General features: G+C 39.7%; 1 protein-coding gene across 6 annotated transcripts in view; it reads left to right on the top strand.

Annotated features, from left to right (window-relative positions):
- Positions 1–23,499, top strand: part of EFCAB7 (EF-hand calcium binding domain 7) — a 38,216-nt gene extending 14,717 nt beyond the window's left edge. For 3 of the 6 annotated variants that reach the window (XM_043520893.1, XM_043520895.1, XM_043520894.1), the window contains exons 7-15: positions 5,613–5,754; positions 7,298–7,363; positions 8,904–9,013; positions 10,401–10,558; positions 10,758–10,891; positions 12,877–13,025; positions 15,815–16,024; positions 19,836–19,943; positions 21,487–23,499. In XM_043520893.1, the coding sequence (XP_043376828.1) occupies positions 5,613–5,754; positions 7,298–7,363; positions 8,904–9,013; positions 10,401–10,558; positions 10,758–10,891; positions 12,877–13,025; positions 15,815–16,024; positions 19,836–19,943; positions 21,487–21,561 (1,152 nt within the window). In that variant the 3' untranslated portion in view covers positions 21,562–23,499. The remainder of the gene's footprint in view (positions 1–5,612; positions 5,755–7,297; positions 7,364–8,903; positions 9,014–10,400; positions 10,559–10,757; positions 10,892–12,876; positions 13,026–15,814; positions 16,025–19,835; positions 19,944–21,486) is intronic. The other 3 variants (XM_043520896.1, XM_037905973.2, XM_037905974.2) reach the window with 1 other exon arrangement.

Raw genomic sequence — 23,499 nt, 5'->3', positions numbered from 1 at the left:
ATAAGTATTTTTGTTTAAATAAATCACTCATTCAATATAAATTCCTGTGGGAGAAGGACAACAAAGTCACTTTGTTAAGTCAATATTTGTAGAGTGTTAATATTGATCTTTTTCCTTTGTTTTCCCTTTCTTGACTCAACCTTTACTAGTTTTCTTTCAACAGAAAATAATAGCTACAGAAATATAAAACATTACCTGGAAACTGCTAGGGTACATTAAAAATGTGCACCTTGAGACCTCTGTGTAAAAGGGAAAAAATGGTTATGACCACATAGTATAACTACTGCTGGAAAACGCAACTGATTGTTCTCATGAGGTACATTTTGTTTCAAATAACAACTCTGTATTTGTTATTGAACTCTGAAGTCCTTTATATCTTTAACATTGCTGGATAGTGACATTTGTTCTATATTAAAATTTAAAAACATGATCTCTGAGGAATTTTTTTCAATCTGTTTAGGTACCTGCACCCCCATGCAATTTAACCTCACTTCCAGCATGTTCAAACATGATCTGCAGTGTGCAAAATCATATAGTTTTCTGATATTGGATCCCTCTTTATTTTCACAAGCAAATGAAGTTTTGATGAAAAGCAGTTTTAGAAAGTGACCATTAGTGATTACCAGTATATCTTTCCTCAGAAATTAAACCAAATACTGGTCAATAAAAATAAACAGATGTCAGTGGTACTGCTAATTTGTTGCATCCATACTACCTAAGGGCCCTAGCCAAAGCCCACTGAAATGAACAGACAGACACCCAATGATTTCTTGGGTCTTGTATCAGGACCTAAGAGCATACATTGTTCTCATTCATTTTGTATTCACATTTATTTTTCTCCAGAGTTCATCTGTTTTCTGGGACAATTAGAAAGTGTTGTTTTGGTGGACTTGGACCAACACTGGTGTTACTGGTCTGATAGCTGAACATAGTGTAATTAGGACATTTTGAACCTTTATACATTAAAATTGCCATGGACAAATGTAGCATATTGTACCCTACGCACAATATAACCCTTCCAACTATTCTTTATTCAGTGGAGCTGTGAGACAAATTCAAAGAAAGGCACGTCCAATATTTTAAGGATCTAACAAACTATTTTAAGGAACACCACAGACTCCCAGCCATTTATCGTCTGTGTCCACAAAAAACTTTAAAAGGGGCCTCTTTTTTCAAAAGCAAACTGTATAGATAATCTTCTCCTCCCTGCAGTCTGCACAGATCATGTTCTATGTGACTCCCACTCATGAAAGAATAACAAGAATCAGGCATCAAGTATATCCAGGTAAAAACAGTTTGCAAAAAATTAAATATTGTTAAGTCTTATGAGGGCTGAGGATGGTCACTTGGGTCAATTCAGGCACAAGTTTGGAGTCAGGAGATCTGTGTTCTGTTCTCAGCTCTTCCAAAGACTACCTGTGTGACCTTGGGCAACTCACTTCAGCTCTATATGTCTTAGCTTCTCAACTGTAAAACAAGGATAAAGATGCTACTAATTCACAGGGGTGTTGTGAAGCTGGTCACATTAAGGTTCCATTTCTAAATAGTTTGTAAAGGGTACATTCATAATCTGTCATGAGCATGTTCCAGACATGAATAGTATTATATATGGTTATGATCATAGTAGTGGAAGGTGTATAGATGGTGATAAACAACCTGTTGGACTCTATCTGTATGTGTACACTGCCTGTGGGAAGTGTGATTCCCAGTGCGGGTAGACAGACTTGAGCTAGTGCACTACAAATAGCAGTGTGGACTTTGCGGCACTGACGGTGGTTCAGGCTAGCCACCCGAGCTCAAACGTCAGGGGACTGGGCAGGCTTGTATTTAGGTGGCTACCCCAAGCCAAGAGTAATGTCATGACGTCTGCACTGCTATTTTTAGTGCGCTAGCTCCAGCTGAGCTAGCACAAGTCTGTCTGCCCGCGGTGGGAATCACACCTCCCAACTGCAGTGTAGACACACAACAACAAACTGTAACAACAACAATGTAAAACATTTCTTTATTTCTACGGACCATTATTATTTAGTTAGTTCTCCATGCAGATTTAAAGCAAGACTAAATAAAAAGGCTTTTTTTAAAAAAATGAAAGCATTGTATCCTGTTTGCATATTGTACTGGTGTATCTGGCAAGTGAATCACTGAGAACAAGCTTCTCCCGCCAAGAACGCTCACCTTCAACATTCTGCTCTCTGTGTATGTGAGAAGCTCTCCACTGACATCAACAGGAGACCTGGGCACAGAGCAGAATACTGAAAAAGAGATCTGAGAGAAGCCTTCTGCCCCAAAGCAACATAGTTATATACTTTTTTTATGCAGTTCATGTCCTGCATTGAAATGTAATGGAGAAAACAAAAAATAAGCACAACCAACTCAATTCTTAGTGAAGTGTGTGCCAAGATACTGCTGTGACCTATTCCTGAAGGGATAAATCCAACTTCCTCCATGTGGCAGGGCCTCTTGCAGTGGAACTAGTCAGATTCTGTTTTGCAAGAGGACAGTAGGAATAGGATAGGTGTTGGCAGTGATCTAAAGATTTGGCTTGAAGTGTATGAATAGTCCCTTGCACTAAAGATGGCTTTTATTTGCATTTATGTGTAAGTAACTAGACATTTCCTATAATCCCCGTAATGCTTTAGAATTGGAATGCCAATATATAAGATTTACATAAAATTAAGTATTCTACAGTGATGGGTATTGAAAGCAATAAACACTTTTCTGATGTCTTCTCACTGATTAAAGTAAACATAAGTGTATGTTTTCCAGTTTACCTTATATTTTGTGCTTTTCCATTTCACATTCTCCATTATGAATTGAAATAAAATACACTGTATGTAGGCTGAAAATCAAGCCGGGAAGGTATTCTTTAAGCGTTTATAATGCACATGTTTTTGCAATGTGATATTATTGATAAGTTAAAGAGAGTATAGCACCACCTCATGCTCTGTTTAAGCATAACAAGCCAGTATTTGAATTCTCAAGGGCTCTCAAACTATTTCATAGTGTTGACTGCATCTGAATGGAGAAAAATTGTCTCAAGACCCACTTAATTCCTACATTTTGGGATTATAGCACATCCTTGTGATAACTACCTAAATTACTTAACATGAAAAAGTAATGGTAGGAAAGTAGTAGCTGCCTTCCATGTGATGTTACAGTTGGAAACAAGGAGAACCACCAGATATGTAGTGAAGTGGCTTCCCGCAGATCAGCAATGGTCTATGGATCAGTTTGGGAACCTCTGTCCTAGTAAGAAAGGGGAGGTAGGAAATTATTTTTAAAGAGGCATTTTTGTACATGATAATTTATTGTATCATTTTGAAAAGATACAACACATTTGGGCTGCTCTTTAAACAATTTACTGTGTACCTTGAAATCTCTTAAAACCCAGTCCTACTATTTCATTAGTTTAACCCTTGAATTTCATCTCGCCTGAAATGTTGATTGTTTGTTTTTCAAACATTTGTGTAAGCTATTAAGTTTAGAGACTTAAGTGAGTTAACCGAAGGCCTGTGTTTCATTTCCTCAGCTGTGTCAAATTTCAAGGACAAATCTCATTTTGCGGCGTAAGGATTTTAGGGTAAATAGAAGTTATGGGCGTACAACAGTTCACCTGGGGAGGAATATTCTCCTCAGTAATGATATAGGGGGCTAACTTGCACATTCTTCCTTTGGCACTGATTTACGTTAACACTAATCTTAGTAAAAAAAAAAAAAAAAAAAAAAAAACCAGGAGTACTTGTGGCACTTTAGAGACTAACACATTTATTTGGGCATAAGCTTTTGTGGGTTAAAACCCCACTTCATCGGATGCAAGTGGGTTTTAGCCCATGAAAGCTTATGCCAAAATAAATGTGTTAGTCTCTAAAGTGCCACAAGTACTCTTCGTTTGTTTTTGGTTTTTTTTGCTGATACAGACTAACAAGGCTACCACTCTGAAACCTGTCACTAATCTTAGTATAATTTTAAAATGTTGACCCTAACTTCTTTTATAGGTTTATGGAACTCCATCTTCCACTCAACCTCAGCCCCTTCACCGTTGATCTCCAATTGTTTTTCACCGCTCTTGCTCTCTCTGTCCTTCTCTCTCTTTCTGCCATTTGTTCTTCCCCATCACATTTCTAGGGGGCAGGGTTTGTTTGGCAAAGGTCAGCGTAAAACGTTGAACAGACTCTATTCAGGGGTCTCATTAAGATCAGATCTTTTTCTTTCTACAGGTAAAAACCAAATAATTAACTACCTCTCTTAGTTCCTGTTAAAATGATTTTAAAAATATGAAGAACTCTAGAATGTTAGTCTTTTATATGGGTAGAACTTTGCAGTAAAGATGGTAGGTAAGAGAAGGGACTTGGATACCTAGTTCCCATTAGGGATTGCATGTCCAGATACCTATGGAACTTTGCATATCTGAGCTTAGAGGTTTTGGTACAGTGTAGGTTGAGGAATTCTGTTTAAATGGAAAAAAGGATCTATAAGAATTCTAAAACATACAGTTTGTTAGCTTCTTTTCAAGGGCTAAAAAAAAAAAGTGAATTGAGCATAGTCTCAGTTACCACTAAAAAGTGATCTACGTTACAAACTGTAAGTTAGCAGAATTTGGCATGATTGGCAGGCTGAAATGAAGATAATGTATATGCTACCAAAGACTCTGGATGCTGAGGCTGAAATAATTGTCACTAGGGGTCAAGTTTGAGGTCATTGACATGGCAGTGTCAACATGCTTGCATCACAGATGTACAATAATAAAGTACTTAGAGTTTACAATAGTTTCCAGATGCATCCAGTATCATAAGATTCAGAATGATCAGTATTCACCCATATTAGCTTATAAAAATAAAGCTGTTTCCAAAATTTTGTTAAGAATATTTTTCTTCCTATAGTTTTAAGTTATTGTTTCAGTTGGATTTGTTTCTCTGGTTTCTTTTTGGGGTGGTTCTATTATTTTGTATAATTGTTTCTTAAAAAATGAATGATTCAGAGGCTGTATGTGGAAGTAGAAAAAGTATTTTTGATAGGATCTGCAGAACTTTTTTTCTCCCAATAGCTGTGATGGAAATTTTACTTCTCTGTACTTTTATATTCTTTTTACAGATAATTAAAGCAAATGTACTTATCTCAAAGTGATATTGTGAGTTTTAATTTGTTTGTAACATACTATTAGATCCTCAAATGAAAGATGCTAGCTATAAAAGAGCTTGATCCTGCTTCCATTGTCTTTGTGGTACAGTATTGGGTCCCAAAGGAAGACTTATGTTACTCAGTGACTGATTAGAGATATGCAGTTATGAATGGGCAGATCTACATATAGGGCCCAATCCTGCAAACACTTCCAAGTGTTGTACTTGGTGCCATGAGTCTACTTAGGGTAGCAAATGCTATGGGCCCAATTCTGTGTTGCCCCTCACTTCGTGTAGTCATTACATCAGTGCAAAACACTATCTAGTCAGAATGGCTATAAATGGGTATGAAACACTGTCTAGTCAGAACGGCTGCATTTTACACTCACTTCTCACTGATTGTAAATAGTTACATAAGGTGCAAATAATTTACTGAGAGAAAAGCATTAAAGACCAAGATGAACTTCTAATATACATATTTGGTTTTGTTTCCAGGATTGGCAGTGTGCACAGTCCAAAGGATGCTTCTTCTTAGAGGAAGATGGTGAAATCATTACTCATAAATATAGGTTGTACTTACCTCAGAGGTCAACAGTATATATCACCATTAAACCTTTAAACCTTAGCCAGTTAGAAGGTAAGCATATTTATATTTTGTTTGGAGAATCACCAGGGAGGTCTGAGAAACTGACATGTCCTGCAGAATACCCTATGGAACTGGAATTGCTCTGAGACAAGGTGGATGAGGTAATATCTTTTAGTGGACCAGCTTAAAGCTCAAAAGCTTGTCTCTCTCACCAACAGAAGTTCGTCCAATAAAAGATATTACCTCACCCACCTTGTCTCTCAAATATCCTGGGGCGAACACAGCTACAACAACGCTGCATAAAGGGCCAGGTCTCCCTACAAAAGATCTAGTATCTCCAGTAATGCAGTAGTGGACACCAGTGGTTGATGGTCATGGTCTAGCCTCGGATTTACAGTAATGTTATTACCTTTTTACCTAGCAGCATGGAAAAATGTGGGTGGCATCTGGTCATGGGTGAGTTGAGTCCTCCACTGTCCCTCTGTCAAGTTATGAAGTTAGGACTTCTGCCCCTGAGTTTATAGTCTCCTATTTAATCAATAAGGATATGATCTGAAGTCACTGGGTAGGCACCTGTTACTTCAGTGTGCTTTGGATCAGGCCCTAAATTTGTAGCTTTTTCTGATCTGTCCCTGTTGCCTGTGTCTTTTTCATACACTGGATAAGGAAAGGTTTGTGTGTGTTTTATATATATCACCCATATATATCTATAGCTAATGTGGGTGATCAGTTTGATGCATCTTAAAGTAACCTGATTTTCAGAAAGTGCTGAACACCCATCCTCTGAAAATCACGCTCCTTTAAAGTGTCTGAATTTGGGCACCCAAAATCACTGGTTACTTCTGAGTTGTCCCACCAGTTGTAAGCAAGCACATTTATTTACCTAGGTTATTAATAACACATTAAGAATATTAAAAACACATGAGATGAACACCATCAACTTGAAGTCTCATCAATTTCAAAATATGAGTTTATGGTAGCTTCAGTTACTGCATCTGTCCCCTCCCAATTTCTTGTGCTTTTACAACCACATTTTTCTATTTACATTTTTTCTCTCTCCTCTGTTGTTGTATGAAGAGCTCCAGTATAAACTGACTATCATGAAACTGATTATGTGCTGACAGATGCACAAAATAAACAGGAAAAAAATAGAGAAAAATATTTTTCTCTGATCTCTTTCAGTAATAGCTGTCTTAGGTGTTACTTGTAACAATAGTTGGCTAAAACTTTTCAGACAGGTGTGATTTTTGTGTTGACCATGTCCCTTTAAAATACAGTTTGCTTGTCACTATTTATGCTCTTTGTTTACTGTGTGCATTTCTCTTTGCTTAGTCAGTGAACATCACTGAAGTTAGGTATACTTCTGTTCATAGTCACCTTCGCTCTTAGGTTCTTAGTATTGCAGTGTTGCTGTCCCAGACACTTGAGCAGTGTGTTTATTTGCTTAAAATTTGCTTTCAGTGGAATTTAAAAAAAATTCTGTAGACCTCAGATTTGATAAAAGCTTGTTATTTTAAAATTTAACTCTTAGCAACAAATTTGATAATGTCCCTTTAATTGTTTTTTATTTTATTTTGCAATTTTTCTGGGAAACAAAGATACAAAACTCAGTTAGTGCTTCTTGTTTGTGCAGAGTGTCTTGTACTTCCAAATGACTGTGGTAAGAGCTAAAATGTATGATAGCATTTTATGATATTAAGGGTCTCTTCATGTTTCTATTATAAACCTTGTCTGAAGGGTTTGTAGCTTGTCCATTTAAATTTTCATCTGTCTGAAGGTAAGGGCCGGAACTGGGCAAAGCTGGAATATTTGACCCCTCTACAAGCATTCTGCGCTCTATTCCTCCTACTAGCTCACCCAGCAGTGTATCCAGTCCCCTGGCTTGGACATTTTTCTCCAAAAAGCTGTCACTTTTTCCTGCTCCATCATTTGTAACGGATGCTATTGCGTCCCAAACATGCCTGAGAAACTTCTGTAGTGGCGGCTGCTATGCTGCAAATGATTCTGAGACCTGGCTGAGAATCGAAAGCTTCTATTGCATCTGACAGAGAAAAAGGAGGTGGTGTATTGACTACATTTGAAGCAGGAATATGTCTAGTAGCACAGCAATTACTTTTTTATGAGAACTTCAAAAAAATCTTTGAGGTTTTAACAAAGGAGAGGGCAGTGCTTGTGGTATGTAGCAACAACCTAACATTAACTCACACAGAATTGCTAGGTGGGAGGGAAACTAAAGCCTGTACTGTGGTTTTGCATTTGTTGTTAATTTGAAGACCACTAAGTAGCTAATTTGTTTGAGTGCACCAGGGCTTGAGAAATTGCACAAAATCATATGGAATAAAATGGAATTATGCATAGTAGCATATGTAGGATCAGACCTCCATTCAAACTGGACCTAGTACAAATCAAATAGAAGTTTTGGCTGTGTGCGTGTCAGGTGCTTGCAAGGTAAATCTCAACAATTATTGTGTCATATCCTTCAGAGACTTCTGCACCCCCAGAATGGTAACTCCAGGTATGTGATCCATTGTACAGTAGCTGAGTATATGTTGCAATTGTGAGTTATTTGAGGACAATCATGCTGATTTGGCATTCCACTACCCAGGGATCTTCACTGACAGTGTATAGTACGAATACACACTGTGCTGTTTATTAAGATATTTTCTGCTCTATTAAATAAACAAAAGCTAGATTTCTAATCAAGGTAAATTGTAACAACATTTACAGACCCTCAGAAGATGGAGTTTCAATTGCTGACATAACTTTCATTGCAAATGCTAGGAATGTCTTGTTCAATAACAAAAGTAATAAACTGTGTTATTATTTATTGGTAGAAAGGAACTAGTGTAACTTCTATAGCTACCAAAACACTTGGCGTTTAAGACCTTTTAACAGTAATCACTATGTGTCAAAAACTAAGGGCAAATTCTCTACTCTGGTATACCCTGGGGATCTCAAAAGCATATTATAAACTCATTCTGTGTGCAGCTCTTCCATTGAGGTCAACAGGAGTTCTGCATGTGAAAGGAACACAGAATATATAATAGAAAGGTCCACAGTGTAGAACAGAAGTGAGAATTATGCCCAAAATTTATGCAGTTATCAAATATTTGGCTTTTTTGGAAAGGAGAGGGGTGCTGGGTTTTGGAGGCGGGAGACGGGGAGGTTGGCTGGTTGGTTAAGGGTTTTTTGTTTTGTAGGACAAACTTCTCCATGGTTATCAGTGGACACGGCTTTGTATGTTCTCAAGGAAAATGAAAGCCAAGAAAACCTACAGCTCATGAGCTTTACTGAAGCACGAAATAAAGAGGTCAGACATTTTCCTTACTTTTCTCATGTTGATTTAAAAAAAAATCTTTATGTATGTGTCAATACAGCACAGTTTGGGGCTGCACAGGTTTGGGAGGGCGACATGCTGGGGTGTGAGAAGGCAGAAATGAGGAGAAACTGCTCTGTGCATCTTCCTGTGCAAAACTGTCAGGACTGTTGCCACAGAAGTCAGCAGAAGCTAATGTTACTCCTAACAATATTACCTTCAAACCCCAACACCTGAGTTGCAGGGAATTGCAGTGCACAGGTAAAGAAGAGTTGAGGTTTCTCCTGGAAGAGCTGTGTTCCCATGGGGTAGGCCAGGGAGAAATGTTGAGTTGCTGGTTCTCTGTACAGATGTTCCAAGATTCAAGGGATTTGCCTGGGGAAGCTCAGTTTCACCCTCGAAAGCCACCTTCCCTCTGTCTGCAAGAGGTCAAAACGCCACAAGGTCAGCTCAAGGACTTTCCCTTCACTCCTCTTTCCCTCTGCCATGGGTATGAGTCCAGCCATAGTTATGCACTGGTACGTGCTCTTCTCCTGTGGTAAAACCAACAGAGGGAGAAATGATAGTGTGAAATCATCTCCTCAGCTATCAAGCCACAGGGAAATGAGTTTGGGGCAGGATTGTCCTAGGGGGTGTACAGTAACAGGCATATACCAAGCAACACTCTCTGACTTGGAGAATTTACGATCTAATAAAGAAGAGAGAACCATTATGTCCACTTTACAAATGGGGAGCTGAGCCAGAGAAAGACTAAGTGACTTGCACAAGGTCACAATGGGAGACTTTAGCGGAACTAGGAATTGAACCTAGGTCTCCTGAATCCCAGCCCTGATTCTTAATCACGTGGCAAGCCTGTCTCTTGCACCCCTTGTCGCTTGTGAACATTTACAAGGAACCACGCAAAACTTGTGTTGCAAATTTGATGCAGGTTGATGAATCAGGGCCAGACTGTGAGCCAGTCTGCAGCTGATTTACGCTCTCAGGGGGAAACAGTGAGAAAGTCGGTGGGGTTTTGTCAACCTGTGTCAGCTGGCAGGAAAAGTGTTTTGTTTTGTTTTTGTTTTATTTTCAAGCTTAAAATTTTAAATGGGTTAAAAATCTGTGGGGCAGCAGAAATGTTGAACAGTTCCAGTCAGGCTGCTTGTAGGCCTACACAGCTGTGTAAATATTACTACAACTAGCAGATCCATCAGTTCTCATGTCTATATATTGGCATGAAATGCATCTTGTTGGGATTTGCCATCTCTAAGGAAAGAAAATATAGGGGCTCTAACAGTGAGTACCTTCTGTTAATTGATCATTATTGTGGGAATATTAATAATGAAGGCAGTCTTTGGATAAACAGTGGCTCACAGATTTCTCCATTTTCCATTGAGAATAGATGTTTAGGTGGAAAGGTGAACTGGGATCTGGAATTTATTGGCTAATTCCATTCACAACTGGCTGTAGGCTCAAGAAGATAAAAAAGCAAATTACTGGAGAAGCCACACTGGTTTATAGAAATGAAGATGGAGAGCTATCCCTTACCAAAGAGTTCAAGTGAGTCATGTTTGCAAGGAGGCATGCTAGCTGTCATAAAAGTATATATTCTCAGTATCCTTTATGCTGCTGAATTCATTTCTGTCTGGATGCCATTGCTTTGGAAAAGCATTTTTCAGCGTATTAGATCATTCACTGCAATGGTGTGGAGAAGGAAGCTGAAGCATTTCAAAACTGTCTTGTCTTCTCCGTCTTTCAGAGCAGCTTTATCCGACATATTTGAAATGATTGATTTAGATGGAAATGGCCTTCTGAGCCTGGAAGAATACAATTTCTTTGAACTGAGGACAAGTGGTGAGAAATGTGATGAGGAAGCCTGGGCCGTATGCAGGGGTAAGCTTGTTACTCTGCTTAATTAACTGACCAGGAATGTTGAACTTTTGGTGAGAAGTTACCTACGTTCATATACAACATTATTCTTAATATAGATTCATGCATAGATATATATATGTACACTAATTACTGGGAAGCCCAAAGCAAGATAGTGTGATAAGATACTGTTCTCCTTCCCCATTGTTTTCTATCCACCACCACCTGTCTTCTCTCCGTGTTTTCCTTTCCTCCAGTCTCCTATCACTTTATTCTTCTTCTGTCCTGTTTGCTTGCAGTAATCGTGTTTAATAGTCCATCTATAGAAAAATGCTTCTCATGGCTATTTGTGCATTTCAAGTTTTGTGCGTGAGGGATATGTTCTGAGTAGAGAACTGAGTGCCAAGAACTATAAAGTTCTAATTGTGGGTCTTATACTAAATCCACCTGCTGCAGTTACTCTCTGTCACAGTTTACTTGACTGTAAAATAGAGATGGTAATCCCTTCCTATCTCACAGGGTCTTGTAAGGGTCAGTTAATCAATGGTGTGTGAAAAACAGGACATTTAGTGCATATTATTATTGTTTCCACTAAAAAATATCAATTGGAGCAATGCTTCTCAGATGTAGGTATTTTCCACTGGAAATCAATCTTTTAAAACTTCATAAACAGTACATAAAATTGTCCATATTGTCCTTCTCACAGCTGTAAACATGCTTTCTGAGACTTCTGTGCCTGGTGTTAAAAACCTGCCAGATTTTTAGGACTCTTACAGCCATATATTGCCCTTGATCTGTAGGCACAGTTCTAATTAATGTCAGTGAGAGTCCTGCACCTTTTGAGGGCAGTATTTGGCCTTAAACATCAATTGGCGGGGGGGACCCACATTTTTGTGGCATTGTTTAACACTCAAAATCAGTTATATTTCAAAGCCCTGATGACATACAGCTCTGCCACACAGGGATAAATTCATTCATGATTTTGTGATGCTCAGACACTACAGTGATGGGGCGGCATAAGTGACTAGATAGAAAAATAGGTCAGAGTTAGTTGACAGTGGTGATTTGGCTACAACCCCCTCTTAACCTATGACACACTGCTTAATTCTGGCCACCACATTTTAAATTTTGCAGGTCCTATTGAATATGTCTGTCTAACAGTCCCACAGTGTGTCTGGAACTTTTTCTGAATGATAGAGAGGTCATTCAAATACTGTTCTCCTGTAAATCAGTTTTTCTCCTCCTGTTTCTTTCCCCTAGATTCTGCACCACCTTTTATACCTTTATTTATATTTGTGTGTGTCTGTGAGCGAGGAAGTGTCAGTGAACATGGTGGATGGATTACCAGACATTAATCAGTCGAAGGATTCAGATGAATATCATAAATCTTGAGAGCAAAGTTCAAGCAGTTTGTAATAGCATCTCAACCCTGAGATAGATTTATTAAATTGGTAATCCCTTTTTAATAATATACAGTCAAGATTTAACATTGTTATGATGAGAGAACCATTTTTAAAATTCTCTGACATAGGAACATTTCAATTATATGTTTGCTGACACTAGAGAAGTTGATCTGCCATGTTCTATCAAGAGTGCTCCCAAAGCACAACAGCTCCACTGGACTTTCATTTCCTGTTCCCAGTACTCTCTTTTCTTAAAATCTTACTCCACTGCAGATATTGCCATGGGGGGAAATATCATACAAGCCAGACTCTACATTTTGAGACCTCCCCCTCTCTTGGGCCAATGAGCCTGCGGCCTCTGTCATTCCCTAAAATCCTAGGGGAAGCCCTGTAAACAACACACGTTTCACTCAAGGGAATCTTTTACCATTTCAGCATCTTATAATGAAATTTGGAGAAGTAGAGGCTGCAAGACTAACGGCCAAATCTTGCAGCCCTCACTTAAGTCAATGGGAGCTTTGCCTAAGGAAGGCCATGGTGCAGACTGCTTGATTGTATGCCTGAGGAGGAAGTAATTTAAGAGCTACCTTGTTTCCTTTTATACAGAGAATTTTGACACAAAGAAGAATGAGCTAACAAGACAGGGATTTATGGACTTGAATCTCATGGAGGCCAATGACCGTGAAGGGGATCCTAGTGACCTCTGGGTCACTTTACTGTCACTGGGCTACAATAAAGCATTGGAAATGACAGCGGTATGATTGTTGTGTATCAAAAATACACAACTTCCCATATAACTTGTTGCATGTTTAACAGCAACACTGCTTCTGTCCTTCATAAATTGATTTCAGTGGGCCAGCAATTTAGCTCAAAAGGTTTCCACTGTGCATTTCAGGTCTAGCATTCTATTCCCTGGGCTGGCACTGTTGAGGGGGACAGCGGAGGATGCAGAGATCGCAGCTGCTGCAGTGACAACCCTCAGTGTTTAAAGAGAGAGCTAGACTATCTTGCAGAGGCTGGATACCAGTATTTTACAGGGCCAGTTAGAGAAGGGGACTAGGGACCAGGGCCAGCTCCAAGCACCAACGTTCCAAGCAGGTCTTGGGGCGGCAGTTAGAAAGGGGCGGCAGTGTTTCCGCGGTGCTGGCAATTCAGCAGCAGCTCCTCTGTTCCGCCAGCCGCGGCGGCAAATCAGCAGCAGTTTCTCCCTTTTGCCGGCCGCGGCGGCAGTTTTTTCACTGCTTGGGGCGGCAAAAACTGTAGAGCCGGCTCTGCTAGGGACATACCTGCTGGAGGGCTTGGTGTGACCTGCTGGGGAGAAGCAGTTCAGTTCTCAGTGAGGTGGTGGGTGGGAAGATAGAGGCAGAAAATTGTGGCCTGTCAACGCACCCAAAGGTGCAGGGCTCTCGCTGTCCAAGCTCTGAATCTGGTTTCCAACATGGCCTGGCTAACTGGGAAAGAATCCCACCCCTAGTCCAAACCACAAGGGAAGCCAAAAAGCATCTGTGTGTTGCTGTGGAAAGTATCCCTTAAAAACAAATAAATGGCTGCCACTTGTATTCATTCCAAAATTAGCCATGAAGGTGTCAGGTGCAGAATGAGGTATCAAGGATGGAAGAAGGGGATGTGGGAGGGTGTTTGCACTGAGCAGGACAAGGAGAATCTACCCACAGGTGAAAACAATAACAAATACACCTTTCAGGTAATGTGTTTTTACATGGACTCAGAGGTCAAACTCTCCAGACAGGATTAACTAGCTATTTTAGGGTTTTTACTGCTGCCTCTCACCATAGTGTCATAGCAAAGTAATCTGTGTCTATTGTAGGATCAGGAATTCTCTTCCCCATGCACCCATGTGCCAAAGTGGCATTGAGGTTGGTTTTAAAGGCCCACTCTTTCTTACCACTGTGTCAACAGAAGATGTTTTCAAAGGGTAACTCTAACAAAGGATTGGGGAAGAAAAGCAAAGCTAGAAAGACACAAAAAACCCTCCATCAAATATTCAGGAAAGTCCAGTATTTATATCTTATTCCCAAGAAAAGCTGTTTTTTTACCACCCCGTGATCATTTTCTTTTCTTTGTTTACTTTCTCTTAAACCAAAGCAACTCAGGGCCATGAGACTATGTAATTGCCAAAAAAAACCCAATCCCATTCTGTGCACATGAAACAAAAATATACTAACACAAAAACACTGATGTGGTAGTGTTTTGGGATTTGGGAGGCTAGAATTAGCCATTCTCGTATCAATGAGAAGATTTAAAAAATTAGCAAATGATTGTGAGCAATTTCTCACTGGGTTACACTTCACCACTTGTCCTACATAAATATCCCTAACAAAGCTGGAAAGATGTGATGCTCTGTCTTTCTGCAGTTTGGACACTAGAGAGAGCTGTTCTCCAACGAAGAAGGGTTCTCTGCCTTGCACAACTGTGGTTTGTGGATAGAAGCTTTGTTTCCCAAAGGATAAGTACAAACTATATATTGTGTGCTTGAACCGTTTGCTTCAATAGCACATATAATTTAACCCCTCGGTTCCTGAATGACCCTTTCAGCAGCACTTTCAACAGCAACTACAGTAGAACCTCAGAGTTACAAACACCAGAGTTACGAACTGATGAGTCAACCACACACCTCCTCTGGAACCCGAGAACACAAACAGGCAGCAGCAGAGACCAAAAAAAAAAGCAAAGTACAGTACTGTGTTAAATGTAAACTACTAAAAAAAATAAAGGGAAAGCGGCATTTTTCTTCTGCCTAGTAAAGTTTCAAAGCTGTATTAAGTCAATGTTCAGCTGTAAACTTTTGAAAGAACAACCGTAACGTTTGGTTCAGAGTTACAAACATTTCAGAGTTGCGAACAATTCCTGAGGTGTTCGTAACTCTGAGGTTCTACTGTATAAAGTAAAAATGGCAGTAAAAATGTGTTGGTGCTAACAGGCAGCAGATCCTGATGGTCATTTGAAAAGCAGATGTACTCTTACTGTACTCCTACTAAAAGTAACGGAAAATCTCATCTCCTTGTTGGCACGCATACTAATCCTAACCAACAAAATGGAAGCACAAGGAGTGTTTCCTGTCACAAAATTTCAACTATTTTAAATCTGCATGCAAAAAACACTCATTTGAATGGCAAGAGTTTGCCAAAATACTGAAGAGGAAAGGGTTCTTTCTGGTGCTCAAATACCCTAGTACTTCATCTTCGGTGCCTGATGCATGTTGTGATCTGAGAACATGAATGGTACAGTATATTTGACTGCATCAAGGCTTGCACAATCAGTGATGGCTGTGTGCTGTGTTGATTTATCCTAATCTCTGAATTACCAAGAAAGGTTACAAAGAACAGGAGATCTAGAGTTTTCTAAATCTATTTTTTTATACCCAGTGGTGCACATATATTTGGATAATTCTGCATCAGAGCATCTGTGAAAACAGAACTGGGGATAAAAATCCGAGGAATAATTTCAGCATAAAGTAACAAGAACTAAACAATATGCTGTATTTTTCTTCTATAACAGGCATTACTGTATTTTTCTTCTATAACAGGCATGCCCTTTTGTCATTAACATCTATGCAGAAAAGTGCAAACCCAGAATTAAAGCCATTTATCTGGAAGCAGGCAGCAGGCAACTTAACAGGGCAATTTGCAAGTCTGTTGTTAACAAAGGAGATGCCAAAGTACTGGATAGTGGTGAAAGTATAATTGTCTATACCTATAAAAGTTATACACGGATCACTTCTGTTATTGAAAATAAGGTATTGTGTGATATTTCTCTTATGCACATTACACAAAATAATTTACATGCTAATGTACATCATTGTTGTTACTCCCTTCTCATTAAGCTTTCTATAGTAACATTTTTTGATATATAGATTCTGTACCTACTTAATAAAAAAAAGCCCCTTTTTTAAGGGATTGATCCAAAGTCCATTGAAAACAATGGGAGTTTGTCCATCTACTCCAATGTCCATTGGATCAGGCCTAAAGAAAACATTCATTTACTAAAGTAATTTTCCCTCTGCTGATACTCACACCTTCTTTTAGAGTAACAGCCGTGTTAGTCTGTATTTGCAAAAAGAAAAGGAGTACTTGTGGCACCTTAGAGACTAACCAATTTATTTGAGCATAAGCTTTCGTGAGCTACAGCTCACTTCATCGGATGCACACCTTCTTGTCAGCAGTTTGAAATGGGCCACCCTGATTGCACTGGCCTCGGTAGCACTACAGAAGTAATTTTCCCTCCCTTGGTATTCACCCCTTCTTTGTCAGCTGTTGAGAATAGGCCACTTCCACCTTAATTGAATTGGCTCGTTAGCACTGACCCCCCACTTGGTAAGGCAACTCCCATCTTTTCATGTGCTATGATATATATTCTGCTTACTGTATTTTTCACTCCATGCATCTGATGAAGTGGGTTTTAGCCCACAAAAACTTATGCCGAAATAAATTTGTTAGTCTCTAAGGTGCCACAAGGGCTCCTCGTTATTCATTTACTAAGAAGATGTAGGGTATTTGCATACTGTTTCATCAGCTGAATTCCTATCTGTATTTACAAAGGCATTGCAAGTTTGTAGTGTAAAAGATTAGCAACATTATGTCTTCATGATTAGAACTGATCAGGAATTTTTCAATAAAGAGTTTTTGTCACTGGAAAATGCTGATCAGTTCAAAGCAAAACTGTTCCTAGAAAAGGATCAGTTTCTACAAATTTTGCATTTAGAAAAAATGTTGTATCCTAAGAGTAAACAGTGATATGCACAGATTTTGGTTTTAGGGCATTATTATGGATGAAGCATTAAACTATTAGCTTTAAAGGTATCTTTTTTTCTGTATCCTCTAGCCAGAGTCGGATTAGGGGTTTGGGGGGGTCCTGGGCCAGAGCAAGTGGGAGCCCCACCCCACCCCTTCCGCCTGCAGTCCCCCCTGCACACACACCCCTGGCGCTCCTGCCGGGAAGCTGGGTCAGGACTTGGGGACTTCCCCCGCCTGCCAGGGACTCCTGCCAGGGAGCAGGGTCAGGGCACGGGGCTTGCCCTACTCCACCCATCTGGCACTCCTGCCTGAGAACAGGATTGGGGTGCAGGGACTTCCCCCGCCCACCTGGCACTCCAGCTGGGGAGCGGGGGCTTCCCCCACTCCCTGGTGGGCGTGCCGGGCAGGCGGCATGGGTCAGGGCATGGGGCCACCCCAATTGGCCAGGGCCCATGCCAAGTATAATGGAAATAATGTTTTGTTATTTCTAAAGTTAATTATATGCTAGTATAATTAATATGCTAGTAAGTAACAGATCGATTCTGTCTGGCCCTTCCCAGCAGCGATAGGTGGAGTAAAAGGCCTATCTCCCATCTTTCTGTGGTCTGTGTCAGAGCTTGGCAGATTTTCTGTCCCTGCACACACAGCCACAAAGGGCATAGAGAGTTGGTGGAGCCATGGTTCTTGCCTGCCCATATATGCCCTAAAATCAACTCTGTTATGAGGTCATAGCCTGTAATTTGAAATAAACATTTACTAAATATTCCCTGCACCTGTTTCCATGTCCACATGTTATTCGCACATAGTACAGAATACTTTCTCTACGAACCATCTTCATCTTGCTTCCCGTGTAGAAATGTAGACACCTCCCAAAGAAAAGATCAGGACATAATAATAATAGTAATAATGAAAAGATAAACACAGAGTGGTGTTTCTGTTTTTACAGCCTCAGGATATTTCAAACATAATTATATTTGCATTCTAATCTACATAAACCTTTTGTACTGTGAGAATCACAGACAGCACTTCTGCCAATCCTTATCTTTATAGAGTCATAGGTAGCCTTTAAGTAGGAGAAGGAGGCTGCTGTCTGATATAATCGTATTCCTATTCCCTTTCACAATAAGGAGCAGCAATTGTTTGTTAGCATTCTTCTAAGAATCTCTAGCATTTCTCAATGCCCACGTTAAATCCAAATTTATCTAAACATGAGTGAATGACAATACACACTAGCATGGCTTTAATTTAAGTCTTGCTTTCCAGTTTGAAATAGTTACTTTGATTGTTTTTCTGAGAGCATGTAACATGTTAGATCAGCAATATGGGTCCAGTCTGAGCTATTTTGTATAGCAATAAGTAGCATGTTGAATATACCAGCTCTGCACTGGGCCAGTTGATGATTAGGCTCAACCCATAGGGGCTTTGTAATTTGATTGCTATCCATAGAAAAGCTTAAAGTTTCTTCTTATCCATAAGCTTTCCTATGTAGATTTTGACCATCTCTACTCCCCACTGGGATGCAGAGGTTACAGAGGAGGGCAGGAGAGAGAGTTGGAAATGAGGTCTTACAAGTTATGGGTTACCTCTCCCCATTCTCTGAGTGGAGTGGGGAGGGATCTTCAGCCTGATTGACTGACAACTCCATTCCAGAGTCATTCACTGGAAGTCGGGAGCAGCATGGCCTATTCAGTCAGACCCAACCGCACTGTTGCTCCAGTGTCCAAAAGTCACTGTGTCCCTGACACAGTGCCTTAACTGTCAGAGGTGGCATTTGGGGTCGTAATCCTCCCCAAATGCCACCTAACTCCCCTGTGGAGTTGGACAGTCACTTAGCCTCTACCCAGAAGTGGGGGCCTGCTTTCCCAGGGTTTGCAAACATTCCTGTCTTTGGAGCTAAGTGGCACCACAGAGCTCCTTGAGGTTCTGTGCGGTGGTTGGGCCATAGCATCCATTTATTAAAAACCAGTTGGACTCACTGTCTCCTGTTGTATTTCATTCACAGAAGTGTGTGCACAGCTTCAGTGAGTGCCATGGACACACACATCAAAGGGCAGGATTTAGCTCATTATTTAAACTGTTTTATTTACATTAATTTTGTTGAATAGTTAAGAATTATTTCATATGAAGACAAGTTGTATTTTGGAAGAGATTGTTTGTAATGAATCCATGATCTGCAGATAATGAACATAATTACCACAAATCTGTGTGTGTCTGTCTGTCTCTTTCTCTCTCTCTCTTTCACACACACACACACACACACACACACACACACACACTCTCTCCAGCTCTCTCTCTCTCTGTCTTTGACTTGTATCTTGCTCCTTCAACTCCCAAATCAGTCCTCTACTGCTTGAGCTAGAGATCTCCTGTAGTACATCCAATATCTTGGATATAGGGCTGGCACCAAAGCATAGCATTGTTTACTCATGTATGCCAAACAAGTACATTGTGCACCAAATTCTCTGGTGTGAATTGGTAGAGCTTCAATGAAGTTAGGGCCTGTGCCAGTTTACACTAGCAGAGAATCCAGCACTGTGGGTAAAATTTTCAAAAGCAATTGTGTCGCATAGGAGCTCAGGTCCCATTGACTTTTAATCAGATTGAGGTCCTAAGTGACACAGGCACTTTTGAAAAAGGACTTAGGTCCCAGGTTACTTAGGTGCATTTTAAAATTTTGCCCTACATATTTAAAACTTTCCATCCCATTATAATAGCAATTTCAGATGAAATAACCAGCATCATTAAGTTGTTTTATAAGAAGCAGCCATTTAATCATGAAGACTAATGAGACCTCTAACATTTTTCCACTTACAGTCTGAAAACAAAGTGGTTATTCATGTCAACAATGAGCAGAGTAAGAACTGTGTAAATAACAGGGGACTCAACATTTTTGCTGTTGAAGTGGCACCAAAATCCATGATGGTAATGTTATTATTTCCCTAATTTAAAATCCTAGTAAAAATATCATATGTGACACTTTTAGAGTTTGTTTTTGCAAATCTTTCTGTATTAATACTGAGTATGTGGACATGAAGCAAAAGGAGAAATGTCCATCTACATGAGAAATGTAGTTAAGATGATGGGCCTGATTTTCAAAATTGTGCACCTACCTTGCATGTGCAGGTATTTTCGAGTGCAGATGACCAGATAAATGTATAACTAGCCAGTTTTTGCATGCAAATGTCTGATTCACTTGCCCTTTCACTGTAATTGTACATACTAATTATGAATACCTTTCAGCATTCACTCCTATTTAAAAAGCAAGCCCCTATGTCAATAAAAGAGAGTTGTCATAGCAGATTGGTCACCAATTAATAAATATTGTAAATGCTAATGCAAATCTAACAGACTTATTTTCAAAGCAGGAGATGTTTTGCCTGTATGAACCGTCAATTATAATGACGATACTTCTTAAATGATTAGTGTAAATTAAATTATGTTTTATTATGTGTGTTGTTGCAGTAGAGTGATGTATGTTCGTTATACTATTGTTAAAGAGAGACAGTTAACCTAACATCCATGTGCTACAAATGAATAATGTTGTTTATATTATTAGTGACACCTTAGATTATTAAAAATGAAAAACTTAAAAATCCAATTTACTGTAACTAGGCAGTTTCACTTTCAGATTTACTTCTAACACCTGCAGTGGCATGTTTATTTGTTTGCAGTGGCATTATCATCTTAGGTTTGTTTTTAAAAGAAGCAGCTCTTAAACATTTTAATTTTGGGCCAAATTTAAGTTTCTCTTCATCTGATGCATTCCATGATCATGAAGCACAGGCTTAATGTGTGCTTTAACTAGTCCCACACAAAAATACGTGTATATGATGTATGTTATGAACAATATAATTTCCAACAGGCAGACTTTTAAAAAAAACGTAATTTATGGACAGTGCTTAAGCCAATGGGCAATTTGATTGGCTGACTCCCATTCTAGAAGTTGTACTGTTTTTAGTAAAAGTTGAAATAAATATACAAGTTAAAATAGCCTACTCTATATAGTGCAAAAAGTGCAGTGTCTCTCTTTCAAATGCAGCTCATTCAAACGATATTACTCTGTATTTCGTCATTATCCAACCTATGGCCCCAATCCTGGCATGTGCAGATGGAGTGCAGGATTGGGGTTATTCTAACACTGCTGCTGCTACCTTTGATCAGATAGAGGAAGCTCCATGCTGCAAGGTGTTTTATTACCTTCATTTTCCACTGGAATCAATGAGAATTGTAGGCTTAGAGCCCCTTGAAGGATTTTACCCATAATGTAGTTAAATGCAGTAATAATACCTATCATTACACAACTTCAGTTTTGCATCAGCTAACTTTTCCAATATGGGTATTAGAAATGAAATGATTAATGTTTTCTAGGTGGCATTTTAAGTAGTAAATGTTCAGTTGGGTAGGAATTAAGGAAAGAATGGTAACTAAAGATAGTTCATTATATTGTCCCTCTTTTTACATGCAGGTTTGTCAGCATGTGATGCCTTTGAAAGAGCAAGAAGAATGGATATATAATTGTGTGCATTCTCTCATACCTTAAACACCACGTTTAGAAAAAAGTCCACTCTTGGAGCTACTAAAACAAGAACTAAAATCAGGATTGTCCTGTGATTAAAAGATAAATTGATTAATCTTGTCCACTTTAGAACCAAGACTGATACAGATCATTTATTTCAGATCTATGCTTTGCTCCCATGATTTCAGCTATTCAAGCCAATGAATCACAAGGCCTGACTTCAATCCTATCCAGTCCCTCAGATCTGACTGCCAGATATGGCTTTTTGTGACTGCAAAGCCTGCAGCCACAAGCCCCTGCACACACTCTGCCGATTTGAGGGAATTTGAAATATATATGCTTTCCCTTGTTGGAGGGGAAGACAGCCTTAAAAGCATAAATCAGGGTTGAAAGGAATAACCATCTGCAGAAAGAACACACACACTTTTTACATAAAATGAATCATTTATGTTTTGAATGTATCCCAAAGAACCAGCTTGCTACACCCTCTCTCACATCCTTAGCTGGTCCTGGGCATAATGGTAAACAGGAGTCATTGACATGTAGTGGAAGTGCAAGTTATGATTTCTCAGCTGTGCCTCACAAATGCCAAGGCTGGCTCAGCCAGCAGTCTTTCCTATAGCTTTCTGTGCAGTCCTACATATGCAACTGTCTCTCCATCCAACTGCTCTCTCCTTTTGGATATCCCACCACTATCCCAAACTCCTTGTGTCAAAAACTGAGCTTCTCTCTCTCCTCTTTGCCTCATTGGTACCATTGACACCTTCACTCCATCCATGTCACGCCACTTCTAATTTTGATGTCAGTTTTGACTCCTCTCCTTTATATCCAGGTTTTTCGCATACCCAATTTCTTCTTCCTCTATATCTCTAAAATCTGTCCCTTCCTGTCGCTGACACTGTGTTAAAAATCTGACCAGTTATGTTTTACCCTAATTAATGTAACTTCCACCTCCAGGCTTCTCTCCTCTCTACTCTATCCAGAATCCTGCAACTAAAATCCTCCTCTCTCTTGAGCTAACACTCCGTTGAATCCCTTCACTGGCTTCCACACTTTCCACAGCTCAGACTCCCTGTACTCCACTTTCAGTGCTATGCTTCTCCACTCCTGCCTTCGTCTCTGCTCCGATTCCCAGCTGCACCCCTTCCACACACTCTGCTCAGTTCTTTCTTCTTCGAGCTTCCTTTAGTCTCCTACTTCCCACGTGGACGTCATGCCTTTTTTTCATGTTCCAGTCTGTGTACGCCTACACTACAAAGACTATACCAACAAAGCGGTGTAGCCGTAGCTATGCCAGTAGAACCCTGTAGCGTAGATGCAGCTTACAGTAACAGAAGGGATTTTTCTGTCCAAACTCCACCTCCCCAAATGACGGTAGCTACATCAATGGAAGCACTCTTCTGTCAGCATAGCTGTGTCTACACTGGGGGTTAGGCCCTTCTTCCTCCAGGGCCTCTGACAGACTCTCTTTATTATGAAGAACATTTGCTTTCCTAACAGAACAAATGCGTAGTTATTCCTATGCAGTCTCTTTCTGAAAAATTACTAGTGTGCAGAGTGAGCCATACCGGAGGAATGTTGAAAGTTGTATAGAATTATGTAATCATGTGTATTCCTCTCTCACTTTCACCACTTCTACACTCTTGACTTTATTATGCAGCTGGCCAACATAGCTATGTTGAGCTACCTTTTAAGTGTAGACCAGGCTGTATTTCATATAGCTTCCGCTTTTTTGTGTGCCAGATGCCATCCCTTTGCTCCTTCTTATGCTGCCCTCTTCCCACCCACACCTGATCCTTAGCTGTTTGCGTTGTGTTTAATTGACATGATCAGAAACTTCTTGAGGCAGGTCCTTGTTTTCCGACATGGCTGTAAAACGTCACTGGCGCCACAATCATCATAATGCGTATTTCCATTTTTGGTGCTGTACACTTTACAATTAAAATATGAAGCCTTTTTACA

This window comes from Chelonia mydas, chromosome 8 (genome assembly GCF_015237465.2).
Source record: "Chelonia mydas isolate rCheMyd1 chromosome 8, rCheMyd1.pri.v2, whole genome shotgun sequence".
Classification (NCBI taxonomy): domain Eukaryota; kingdom Metazoa; phylum Chordata; order Testudines; family Cheloniidae; genus Chelonia; species Chelonia mydas.
This window is presented reverse-complemented; position numbering and strand designations above follow the sequence as displayed.